Source organism: Alosa pseudoharengus, unplaced genomic scaffold, assembly GCF_046254945.1.
Source record: "Alosa pseudoharengus isolate Yale_2024_CS ecotype anadromous, Long Island Sound unplaced genomic scaffold, YU_APseudo_1.1 YU_APseudo_1.1_scf_25, whole genome shotgun sequence".
Lineage (NCBI taxonomy): Eukaryota > Metazoa > Chordata > Actinopteri > Clupeiformes > Clupeidae > Alosa > Alosa pseudoharengus.
This window is the reverse complement of record NW_027468696.1, coordinates 1,397,501-1,411,264: the sequence shown is the minus strand read 5'-3', so window position 1 is coordinate 1,411,264 and position 13,764 is coordinate 1,397,501. Positions and strand designations below refer to the sequence as shown.

The 13,764-nt window shown below is 42.3% G+C and overlaps 1 protein-coding gene across 1 annotated transcript; it reads right to left on the bottom strand.

Annotated features, from left to right (window-relative positions):
• Positions 1–437: 437 nt before the first annotated feature.
• On the bottom strand, positions 438–6,669 carry LOC143099163 (uncharacterized). Its single transcript, XM_076262234.1, has 7 exons — positions 6,311–6,669; positions 5,346–5,657; positions 4,589–4,657; positions 2,819–2,923; positions 1,979–2,083; positions 1,070–1,119; positions 438–826 (listed from the first exon to the last, which is right to left on the bottom strand). Exons 1-7 carry the CDS (start codon positions 6,348–6,350, stop codon positions 581–583), a joined length of 927 nt encoding a protein of 308 aa, XP_076118349.1. The 5' UTR covers positions 6,351–6,669; the 3' UTR covers positions 438–580.
• Positions 6,670–13,764: the final 7,095 nt, after the last annotated feature.

Here is a 13,764-nt window from a genome sequence, read left to right as displayed (position 1 = left end):
TATATATATATAAACACACACACAATGTCCTACTGACTGATATAGTATTTATTTACTTTGACATAATAAATGACTGATAATCCATAAGTGTTACAGGTACATTCTGTGAGAGTATTTTAAATATACATTGTGTAGATATAAATTAATCCATCAAACTTGTGATAAACAAAGCTACATTAAAAAACAGCACACTGCTTTAATGCTCACTTAAGACAGTGGTAGGGCAGGCTAGTGAAAATTATAGCAGAAACCTATATGGAAATACTTGAATACTTGAACATTTAAAAAAAAAAAAAAAAGATAAGAATAAAGTACAAAACCCATCTGACTGACTGAGGCCCAGTAAAAGATACTTTCAATTACGCTTTTGTGAATGTGCCCCCCCACCCCCGCACCCCAATTCCCCAAACCCCATATCTGGTTCTATTTGTCTCCCCCTGCTGGTGGATCAGTGAATCTCACTGTGCTGGATACAGGAGAGACATGTCAACTCCGCCACAGCAGCCCAACAATGTTACAATGAAAAACAAGTGGGTTGACAAAATAGCATCACAACCAAACATTCATGTTGCCTTTGTATCTAGAGGTTGATGGTGGAGTAGATCACTGACCCGGGGTTACTTCGCTGTCTGTCTCCCCCTGCTGGTGGGTCAGTGAATCTCACAGTGGCGTACTGGAGAGACTCCTCGTCGCTGTCAAAGCAGACTGTGGAGTAGTCCACAGAGTCTGGATTCTGATTGGACGGTGGCGGGACTGATGGGTCTGTGCTGTGGCTGGAGGCGGGGTTACCATGGCTGATTGTGACCTCAGCATAGTCACACTGGACCTGGACAACACAGGGAAGACATGGACATGACTTACACTTGATGTGTTCTGTATGCTCAGAAACCTTAACACATTTTCCCCTGCAATTCCTGTTTAGTGTTTCCCAATAAGTTCCTATTACTATCACTGCCAAACACACTTAAACACACACACACACACACACACACACACACACACACACACACACACACACACACACACACACACACACACACACACACACACACACACACACAAGGCTCACCTGGTATTTATTTCCTGAGCCAGTGTTTGGTGTGTGTCCAGCAGAGGGAGCTGTGGGATATAAAACAATTAGTGAATGAGGCAGATAATGAGTGAGTGAGTGAGTGAGTGAGTGAGTGAGTGAGTGAATGAGTGAGTGAGTGAGTGAGTACTGTATGATAACGAGTAAATGGGTAGGCCTAGGCAATAGGGTTAGTTGTGTAATTTCTACTGAAGTCCACTCTCTTCCATTCATACAGTAAGTTCTTAATTTGGAAAAAAACTAACCTAGGTGCATGAAAACATGCAGGAGAAACAGGAGTGCTCTCAAATGTATTGTAACTTATTCTAAAATATAGGCTACAATTTATGATTTATATGACATTTTATTCCTAAAACATGGCAAAAATAGATTTTTTTAAGGCTATTGACTATTCTGATTTACAGGATAACAAAAGTAGATATCCATAAATCCATCTGTAATTGTTTTCCCATCTAGTATGTGAACACAATGAAATAATAATTTTGAACCTGGCTTTATCCACATAGCTCAGATTTCATATTTTAAAATGTATTAGCGCATATTTAATTAGACAATGCCTAATTTGCATATTTACACATTAAATGACAGAAACCTTGTAATAGATTTTTTCTTCATATTAATGTAAGTAATGAATACATGCTAGTTAAAAATGGTACTCTATTCACCTGTACTGTCATCTAATGCATTCTTGCTTTATAGATAGATTGTTCAACACTGCTTTTGGTCAGCGTTAGCCAAAGCTTTTATTAATTAACCTCCGCCTGACTTTGTGCTTCTGACTCACTCTGGCCACAGTGTGCATGCACTGTCGGCAAAATACGGTGCCAAACTCGCACCCAATGATTGAGATATAATGAGAATGAGAGTGTGTATGAGATAATCTCTCACCTGATGCCTTCCTGCTTCTGGTCTTCCGTTTGTAGAACATAAAGAGGCTGAGGACCAACACAAACACCACCACAGCCAGACCAGCACCAATGTACACAAGACCAGCTGCACAACACAACAACACATCATTACTACACAAACACCACCACAGCCAGACCAGCACCAATGTACACAAGACCAGCTGCACAACACAACAACACATCATTACTACACAAACACCACCACAGACCAGCACCGATGTACACAAGACCAGCTGCACAACACAACAACACATCATTACTACACAAACATCACCACAGACCAGCACCAATGTACACAAGACCACCTGGACAATATCAACAACACATCATTACTACACAAACACCACCACAGCCAGACCAGCACTGATGTACACAAGACCACCTGGACAACACAACAACACATCATTACTACACAAACACCACCACAGACCAGCACCAATGTACACAAGACCAGCTGCACAACACAACAACACATCATTACTACACAAACATCACCACAGACCAGCACCAATGTACACAAGACCAGCTGAACAATATCAACAACACATCATTACTACACAAACAGATAGATAGATAGATAGATAGATACTTTATTGATCCCCAGGGGAAATTCAAGACACATCATTACTATACACCACCACAGACCAGCACCAATGTACACAAGACCACTACACACATTGCAAGCAGGTGCACCAATTTACACAAATACATCTATGCAGCACAATACAGTATACAGTACAGATTTCTGACTCAAACGTGTGTTGGATAAGAAGGATGGGCATCACAGACTGCTCCCTTCAAATAAATAAATGGCACATACTTGGTTCTGTTTGAGCTTGTTCGGATGTGTCCTTTGGTACTGGCCCTGATTTTGTCCGAGGAGAAAAGTCTGAATTGTTCGTGTTGTCCTCCTCACTGGCGTCATCTGAAGTTAAGATGTGCGAGAGATGACAGCAGACAGGGTTACACACAAATCAAAATAACAGTTTCCTGTAATACTGTATAGCCTGGGGCTATCAGTGTTGGGCATGTTACTTTAAAAAAGTAATTAGTTACAGTAGGCTATTGAAATCCTTGAAGGTCATAGACATGTGTGCCTAGTTGTGGTGCAATATTGCGTTTTTTGTTCTCATGCGTTGAGTGCCAAAAACGCAATATTGCATTTTTAGCTTTTTTTAAAAAAACGAAAATAGACACTCTAATACACCTTATGTGCGATTTTGGGAACTCTATGATATAGAACCGAAATAGATAACGATCGAAAACTCATGAAAACGCACAATCTGGACATTTTATATGGACGTTTTATCATAACTCGGCTAGTTATGAATCAGTGACGCATTCACGTCAGGTCAAAACCAGGCCATTTATTTTCGTGGGTTTATCACTAGGTGGCAGTCTCACCAGGTCTCGCTACGGCACCACACACCAAGTCAAAAACATTACAAAGACTGACCACCGTGCTGAGGAGTAGTGTTTGGGTGTGGCTGGGTGCTAGGCCGAGTCGCGCTTGCAAGAGATCACGTCCTTGCCAGAGTGTCAAATTATGTCAGTGATAGCAACACGTTACCGACCAAGAGGAGGAGGAATTATGGAGCCCGACAGCAGTAGAAAGGTGGTTTTGTGAACAGAAAAACTATATTTATCTTACACAAGTCCTTTGGCCGAAATGTAAGTGTCAGAAGAGTGACAGGCTCATATTTCATAAAAGATGCTATATCTCCATTTCTAGAAAAAAAACAGGGATTTTGATGAAAACTAGACACTGTTTAGCTTGGGATTTCTCAGGAACAGAGGCATGTAGAAATAAACGGTTTGTACCCACTGAGAGCTTAAAGTCTCACCTTTCAAACGAGCCATAGTATGTATCCATAGCTCTACAAATATCGTCAACAATGATCAAGATTGCTGGCACTCTGGGCCAAAGCTTCCGAAAACAGTGCGGCATTCAAAATGTTAAGACCAATTAAGATGTCGGGCCCCATCTTATGCCCAGCACATTGCAGCACTTGGCAGGAGACCATGCGTGTCTTTGCATGTTTGAGACCAACACTTGTCATCTTCCCATTCGCTGCATGCTCCGTCTACTTGCCCACCCAGTGGTGTGTTGGTGAAAAAATGAGGTCAGCCACATCAACACATTGCTATTTTGATACCACTGAAAATAATTACAACACTGACCAAGATTAAAATGGTCTAAAGTAAAAGTTGCAGTATTTCCCTGTTATTTTGCAAGCACATTATCATAGTCCCTTCTGCAGAGAAATGTTCACTTGTCATGTTTATAATAAATCACCAAGGTAAAAATGCTCCTGGTTCTTAACTGATCATGTGATTTGTGTGTGACATCCAATAAACTTATGAGAGTGCCATCTTGCATTTGAACTATGCGCCTGGCATCTGATAATTTATTCTAATCGAGCCAAACTAGTCAACGTGAACAGACCTTAAACACACGTAATCAGTTGATTTTAGACTGTCAAAACATGGCCCGTAATATGTAAGTGCACATACTGTTGCATAACAGGTGAGCGGTATTTATCATGCATTGACTCACGTGAAGGAAAGCACTGAGTAAAGGAAGACTAACCTTCTTTGTCTTCCTCATCAGAGTCCGTGCTTGGTCCAGGCTGTGTAACAGATGGCTGTGTGGTTTGGGCTGCAAAGTGTGATATTGCAGACATCAGTGGTGTATCAGTTAAAAAGTGAGGTCAGGCGCATTGATCACACTATTCTGACATGTTAGGCCCAGTGGTATGGGCTGCAAGCAACAGACAGTAGTGAAACATTGCATGATATGAACTGATAGAGGGGGATATTGCAGCCTTTTTTCATTTAAAGAAACCTTCCATAGGTCAATTAAACTGCATGGAATAGAAAAGAAGTGTATCCACTAAAGCTGGAAAGATCTCTACTACAACCTCAATTTAATGTTGTGGCTAATTTCCATTATCAATGTGGCCATTAATGAACACTTATCAATTCATGTTTATTTTTGATATGTGCCTTGCTAAAACTTGTTAATTTTCCACTTTGATAAAACAAAAGAGGAAGAGGGGTTGTAAAGGGCTCTCACCATGTCTCTCACCATGGCAACACGTGTGTTAATAAACCACATTACCACTTCCTGAATCCATGAATGAGAAGTTTCTCTAAACGTGCAAATGTGTACTAGTGTGCCTCCACTTCCATCTCAGTACATGGCAATACAAAACAACAGCTTGTGCTGCTTTGAGTGTCAATGTAAGACATTATAAAAGTAAACAAATATGACTATGTTTCCATGACTAAACAAATCACAACCAAATACATGTAAAGTAATACAAAGAAAAGTAAGTTTAACTCACCAGGAATCACATTTAAAGTGACTTTTTCAAACGTGTTTTTGATGTAGCGGTCAACTCCACAGTAGTATGTTCCGGCATCTGTAGACGTCACTTTAGAGATGGTGACATCAAACTTCCCAGTCCCATGGTCAACCAGTGAAAATCTTGGTTGAGAGTAATTCTGCTGATAAGATCTGATGAGGACATCTTCATCTCTACATGGATGTCTGCAGAAGTATTTAACATTGTCATGTGCCACTGCATGAGAACACTTGATGTTGGCATCTTGTCCCTCTTGCACAGTGATGACCTCAGACTCCACACCCTCCAGAACTGTTGAACACACAAATTACATGATGGTCTCATGGCTGCACACACACAGACACATGCACACGCACGCGCACACACACACACACACATACACACACATACAGGGATGTAGTGGAGGCTAAATGCAAGTAAACACAGTTTACCCACCTCTGAAATTTCAGAAATAGAGTTTATCCACCTCTTATTAGAGGTTATCCACCTCTCAAAAGAGTTTACTCACCAATTGGAACTGTTAACGTTCAACAATCACACTGTATTATCCACATTCACAATATGTACACTCATCAATACTCTAAGAACTATTTAATACCACTGGTATTGGTACATTGGACAATAACCTCCACTATTATCAAACATGTTCTAAATGCCTTTTTTAAAAATCTGATACCGCATGGCACAGTCCACTTCACCGAGATTACAGAATTCATACTGTAGTTTACCCACTTTTTATTTTATAACTACATACAGCGGCGCTTGGGGAGCAGTGAAGGGTTAGGTGCCTTGCTCAAGGGCACTTCAGCCGTGCCTACTGGTCGGGGTTCAAACCGGCAACCCTCCGGTAACAAGTCCGAATCGCTAACCAGTAGGCCACGGCTGCCCCCATGTGTGAGAGAGACAGACAACAAGGGAGAGGAACAGAAAGTCAATCTACTTACCAGAAAGGAGGAAAGATAATATGATCAGATATTGACTCATATCTAACACAACACTAAAAACAGATGATAGTCCAACAAGGCTCTCCTTCTCTCTCTCTACAGGTTTCTGGTTCTCCAATTCCTCTCTCCTTCTCTCTCTCTACAGGTTTCTGGTTCTCCAATTCCTCTCTCCTTCTCTCTCTCTACAGGTTTGTGGTTCTCCAATTCCTCTCTCCTTCTCTCTCTCTACAGGTTCGTGGTTCTCCAATTCCTCTCTCCTTCTCTCTCTCTACAGGTTTCTGGTTCTCCAATTCCTCTCTCCTTCTCTCTCTCTACAGGTTTGTGGTTCTCCAATTCCTCTCTCCTTCTCTCTCTCTACAGGTTCGTGTTTCTCCAATTCCTCTCTCCTTCTCTCTCTCTACAGGTTTCTGGTTCTCCAATTCCTCTCTCCTTCTCTCTCTCTACAGGTTTGTGGTTCTCCAATTCCTCTCTCCTTCTCTCTCTCTACAGGTTTCTGGTTCTCCAATTCCTCCTTCGTGTCATCTGTTGCTCTTCTGTATTTTCGCCAGACACACTCACTCATTTGCTGTTAGGAGTTTTGGACGTCACACACACGCACATGCGCTTGACAAACATGCACCCAATCGCACCCACACACACACACACACACACAGACTAAGAGAAGAGGAAGGAAGTGATGAATTGTTGCCCAAGCCCGTTGCCCACAGGCCCTTGCTGCAGTCATGTCCTCCAGCTCTAGTGACTAACCAGGGCCTTGAGACCAGTTTATCTTCCTCTAATGTCTGTGTTTGAGTTTTCATTTTGACTCTCATTAGATAGATAGATAGTTACAGTATATGTAGGGACCCTGAGCAAGCTACTGATGAGGTTTGATGCTGTTTTGAACAATATTACTGGTTAAAAAATGCTATTTGGGAAGCGTTTCGGCCCTTAGCTACAGTAATCCACTGTTTGCGATTTGGGGCTATAGCTGTCAGGATCCTGCCTGGATGGAGTGACTTTGTGCCACCCTGGTGGCCATTTTGTGTAGTGTCCTGTGTGTGCTGTGTTTGCCTGTCACCTGTCTGAGCCGGCCCCGCCTCTGCCCGAGCCCTTATCTGTCCCCGTTTACCCCGCGTTGTCTGTTCCCGTCTCTGTTCCCGTCACCGTTCCCGTCTCTGTCTGTGTTTCTGTCCCAGTCACCATCCTAGTTACCGTTCCCGTCTCTGTCTGTGTCTCTGTCCCAGTCACCATCCTAGTTACCGTCCCCGTCGTCGTCCCTGTTACTGTCCCAGTCACCATCCCAGTCACTGTTCCTGTCCCTGTCTTTATTCCTGTCCCTTCCCCTGCCCCTATGTCTGAGTCTGTCGTGTCTGAGTCTGTTGTGTCCGCGTCTCCTGTGTCGTCTGTGTCTGTGCCTCCTGTGTCGTCACCCACTGAACCAAAAACAAAAATAGAGACTTTTGTGTAATTATTCCATATTTTGTGTATTCCTTCTATATCAGAACCCCTTACACACAATCAAAATACCAATAATAAAACTTCAGAGTGTTACTTTTCATTTGAGACCATGAATATGCTTCTACACCAAGGGTTTAATATACAATAAGCCTTTTATTGTCAGTATGCATTTTGTCGTTATGCAGAACTTGGTGCTAGAGCTGAGTTGTGTTTCTCAAGTGATTCAAGTGACTGAAATGTGGTCAGTTCAAACATGTTTGAAAGAACAAGAAAACAATATTCTATCCTCTGTAACTCTGTGCCAGTACATCACACATTAATTCTGAATGTTTTCTAAGAAACTACATGGTCTCAGCCTTTTCAAGAGGTCAAGCATTTGATGGTCTGCCAAAATAGGTGGGAACAGTGCCCTCTGAAGTAGGCACAGTGCAATGTCGGGGGGGGGGGGGGGTGTCTTGCTAAAATTTTGGATTGTTCAAAGCAGTTCTCAGGCAGAGTCAGCAGTCAGTCAGAAATTTCAGAGATTTATTCACGGTACCGGAGACCTACGCCGTGTCGCTAACAAGCGCAGTCTCCCAATACAGATAAAAGGGATACTTCTTATAGGACTTGTCAAAGCTTACATCTCCCCTTGTGGCATGTCAAATATTCACTGACCACATCACCCAAACTCGTCTACATTGTGCACAAGGATGTATCCCTTAAAGCAGTGGTCCCCAAACTTTTTCTTCCGATGGCCAGCTCACTATGCCTGGCTCTAAGAGAGGGCCAGAGACTCAGAGTATATCAGTAACCATAAATGGCTTAGTGCTGTGAACAACAGCAGTCTACCTTAGTTGAATATTCCATTACATTTAATCATATGCTACTGCAATTTAATACCATTGTTAGCTGTGTTTATATTGCAATCATGCCATATCAGTGTAAAATGTAGCTCAAATGAAATAATACTAACAAAAAAAAACAGCATTCCCAAAAGTATTAGCAGGGAGTCCCAAAAGTGTATTTTATTCAAAATGTGTGAACTCTGAACTCTGTGTCTTTGCATACACAGCTCAAGTTGTGAACAAGCAATATCCTACATATAATTTGAAGTTCTCAAACTATGAGAGTTTATGAAGTGCTGGCAAAAACATCTGAAATGACCACTTTCACTCACCTGATGAGAACTTTGTGAATTTGTATGAACATTTGAACGAGTGAATAAAAAATAGAAATAATTATCCCAGAAAGATGACTTGAATAGAAGTTAGTTAGTTATTAACAATTAATTGATAAACTTTTAGAATACTTTGAGCACTGATGCTGTCAGCATAGGTCTCTTACATTGTTTGCAGGTAGGCCTACATTTCATTCCGTTTTCTATGGCAAACACAAAACAGCGCCAAAACAACCACCAGTGGACAAAAAGAGTATTACATGTGTACTGTTAAGACTCGCCATTGAATGAATGGGGGAAATTACGGAGGTTATAGTTTGACAATGTCGTACTCCCATGTGGGCCAGATGCTATATACCACGGACATGTTTTGGGGGGCCACCCAAAATGAGTTGGCGGGCTGTGTCCGGCCCGCGGGCCGTAGTTTGGGGACCGCTGCCTTAAAGGAACACACCACCCAATGTCAGTAGTAATATATGTTCTTACCTTAACTTTCACGAGTTGAGTCATACCTCTCCCGTGTCGGTACGTGCACTCAAACGCTCTGGTGCGCGGCACGAATGTGTTAGCATGTTGCTATGCTAGCGGGCTCAGACGTAGCCAGACGTAGAAGTAATCAAAAACATCCACATTTTCCCGACTTAAATACAGTTACACGAGTAGTTGATTAAAATGTCTACGGTCAAACAACATGAAACGTGGCGATTTTCCAAGCGAATAAACGGGAGAACTACAATGTGTGGCGCAATAGCACTTGGGAGTAGGCTACTTCGACCTAGTAATATTAATTAACACCTAATTGTAGATCCTATCCACCACAGAGTTTAGAATCCATGCTTGATCGGCCTCCCCCTCCCCTCTGAGCGAGAGAGAGGCACACACACACTAGAGATGCACTGATGGGCTATTATTATGACCGCCGCGCAGCGCTTAGGCGTTCAGGCACAGCTCCGGGTCTATCTAGAATTGGGGAGGGAGACCTGCAGTTCCCACTGGAAGGGAAATATGTCAGAGGATTAGTGCTAGTGTAAGGGGAAGGAAGTTTTTTCACACTAGATGTATTAGTTGGTCATATCGGAATCGTGGGTAGGAGGCCCTAACCCATAAGAATAGCCCAGAAAGAAGGGCTGCTTTAAATATGATGCTTTAAATATGATGCTAATGGTAGTAAATTCAGGAAATGAGGGGAAGTGTGAGGCCCCTATAAAGAGTACTGCTGATAGGGTATTTATGAAGAGAATGTTGGCGTATTCGGCCAGGAAGAAAAGGGCGAAAGGTCCCCCGGCGTACTCTACGTTGAACCCGGATACAAGTTCTGATTCCCCTTCAGTTAGATCAAATGGTGCCCGGTTGGTCTCTGCCAGCGTGGAGATATATCACATTGCTGCAAGAGGTCACGCTGGGGCTAGTAGTCAAATTCCTTCTTGTGTGGTGCTGAACATTGATAGGGTGAAACCTCCTGTAAATACGATAGTGCATAGAAGAATGAGTCCTAGGGCTACTTCGTAGGAAATGGTCTGGGCAACGGCTCGTAGAGCCCCAATTAGGGCGTATTTTGAATTAGATGCTCACCCAGATCCTAGGATTGAGTACACGGCCAGGCTGTGACACACAAAGTGTTTTGTTTTACTTAAAATAGCGGGAACAAGTTGAGTTTGCATAGTGGGAGCAGATAGGCTAGTTACATTGTTTCTATCAGCGGACCAGTAGCCCATAGGCTGAACCAGATCTCGTTGAAAGACAAAAAAAAATCTCTCTCTTCTCTTAACTGCGTGTGAATAAGAAAAAGGTAGAAATGGGCAATATTATTATGACCGCCGCGCAGCGAAGCGGCGGTCATATAGGTTTAGTCAGATTTATTTTTTTATTTTTTTTCGCATGCCCAAATTTCTGTCAATGATTCCCGGGACACTGAAAGACCGGGGTACACGAAACTTGGTGGGCATGTAACCCGACATGGATAGCATGGAACCATCGTTTTTCGTTTTGATCTGTGGCCCCCCCGCTGGACTGGACCCCCCGAAAGGAGGGTAGGGCAGACACAGTTTTCTGTGAATATCTCGAAAACCTTAGGGTTTAGGAGGACCATTTTTTTTTGTATGTTGATCTCAAGGGGCCATGTCAACCCATTCCATAACCACTCATTTCATGTATAGCGCCACCTAGTTAAACACAAAAAAGTAAAAATTAGGTGTTGTAATTGAAGGTATCTGTGACCTAACATAGTCAAAACTGCACGAAATTGGAAGTGTAGGATCATTATGACACCATCTGTATGCACGCCAAGTTTCGTGGAATTCCGTTCATGGGGGGCCACACAATAAATTAATTTATGTTACTATACACCAACTGGCCTGTAGGTGGCCGGAGACAGTTTTCTGTGAATATCTCGAGAACCGTAGGGCCTAGGAGGTCCACCTTTTTTATGTATGTTGGTCTTAAGGGGGCATGTCAACCCATCCCATTACCACTTATTTCATGTATAGCGCCACCTAGTTAAAAATTAAAAAGCAAAAAATTAGGTGTTTTCATCACAATATCTCTGGCTGACAAGGTCAAAACTGCACGAAATTAAAAGTGTAGGATCATTATGACACCCTCCAAATGCATGCCAAGTTTTGTGTACTTTCGTTCATGGGGGGCCTTACAATAAAATAATTTATGTTATTTGATCTGTAGCCGCCCCGCTGGACTGGACCCCCCGAAAGGAGGGTAGGGCAGACACAGTTCTCTGTGAATATCTTGAGAACTGTAGGGCCTAGGATAACCATTTTTTTCCATATGTTTGCCTCCAGGGGTCATGTTAACCCATTTCATGTGCACACATGTGCACAAACAGATACACACACACACACACACACACACACACACACATACATTTACAGTAATCATACGTATGACACATACTCACACAGTAGACATATGTACGCTTGCATGCACAGGCACATACGCAGGCACACACACAAGCACGCACGCACACACACACACACACACACACACACACACACACACACACTCACACCCACACACATAACATAAACATAACACAAACAATCAAGAATTTCTCAGAATTATGAACAGGCAAGATGGAGGAGGGGTTGTATAAAATGAATTTTACATGTGAAATCTATGAACTAATCATGTTTTGGTACTTGTTGTCTAGCAGATACCAGTGAGAATTGAGTGTGGATAATGCAATTTAGTGAGACAGTTAGAATCATATAGGCCTTTCAGCGTGATTTATTTTTGTGGAAAAAATGTGCTGGACTGGGCGGCGGTCATATTTTGTACCGCTCTGCGGTACATCTAGTTTCAACCATAACCGTAACTGCATAACAAAACTTATCATCCATCCGCCATCCATCAGCACCAACGTTTTTTGACAAATTTTCAAAACCGCACCCGCCCACCATCCGCTGGTTGTTTTAATGTATATGGGTGATGCAGCGCTGCTGACGTGAGGCTAGAAAGCTCTTGCCTGTTCTAAAAGAATGACTCATCCAATGCAGCAAATATATTAAAAGGCTAAATCCTAAGGATCTACTCCTTACATTTTCATGCATATATGTACTTTCTACTCCTTCTACAAAATGCAATTACTCATAATTCATTTCGGCTTGTTTTCATTCCAGCAGATATTTTGCCCCATCGAGAAGTATAAACATATACCATTCTGATAACCTGACTCCGCCAGATGGATTTGCTCCGCATATCCATCTGGGAACTTTTCATTGAAGAACTTTTGGGAAGGGGCGGACATACTGGTTAGCTGATTGGATAAACCATCTGTCTATCACCACCTTTGTTGGTTATCGACGGGCCAAATCAACCAATTAGATGAACAAAGTATTCTTCTAATGCCGTTTAACATACAATTAAGTTAGGTAACGTGACAAACATTAAGATGTTTTAACTTACCATTTATGAACCTAATCAACGACAATTCCCATCAAGTTTTCGCGGTAGGCCCTACACTTCTGAAGATAGTATATTCCTCCATTATGAACTGGAATCAGCCGTGGAGGATGTCTGTGTCGTTCATTCCTCCCAGCTGCATGGCTGAGACTCATATCTTCACAGTTTACCCAGGAATACTTTCTAATTTGAATAAAACTTGCGCGATAGCTATGCTCATCTCTGTGGATGCCGTCATGTTGTTCGTTGCGTCACACCTCAACCCGCCTCAAAGCCAACGCTGATTGGACGTTCGTTTGGTGAACTGCTCCAAATTTTCTTTAACGGAAAGTATCCAGACTGATCTGCGAGTGAAACCCTGAAGCTCGCGAGATCAGGATGGTCTCACGAGGCTACCATTCTGACACCCTATTGTTTTTTTAATGCGATCCATCACACCACCTGCACATGACACAAATCACATCACACTCCAACAAGGACATACATTTAGCAAACATATGTAGCGAAGTAGCCTACAAAGATGTCCATGGCAGAGATGCAGAGAAACTTATATCCATATGGTTCATATGTCCTCAGTAGCCATAACATATTTAGTCTGTCTCTTACCATGACACGCCTCTGCTACCGGTCAGTCACTCAGTCACGTCCAGATCACAAATACGGACCAGAAGAGTCAGCCAGGGCTCTTGTTGAGAGTGTGGTCAACTCTGCATAAATTACTGACGTAACTGATGAATAATGTCCTACAAGTTCCTCTTTGATGATGATCTCACTTCTGTGCATCATGCTTGGGCTCATATATGAGAAAGAGATAGTCACATATCTATTTTCTTTTCATAATTCTGCAGTTACATTTTATAAATTATTTTTTATTACATTTTTTTTGTTTTGTTTTGGATACCCCTCCTCCAACCCATACAAGTGCCTCAGCTTCCAGTGT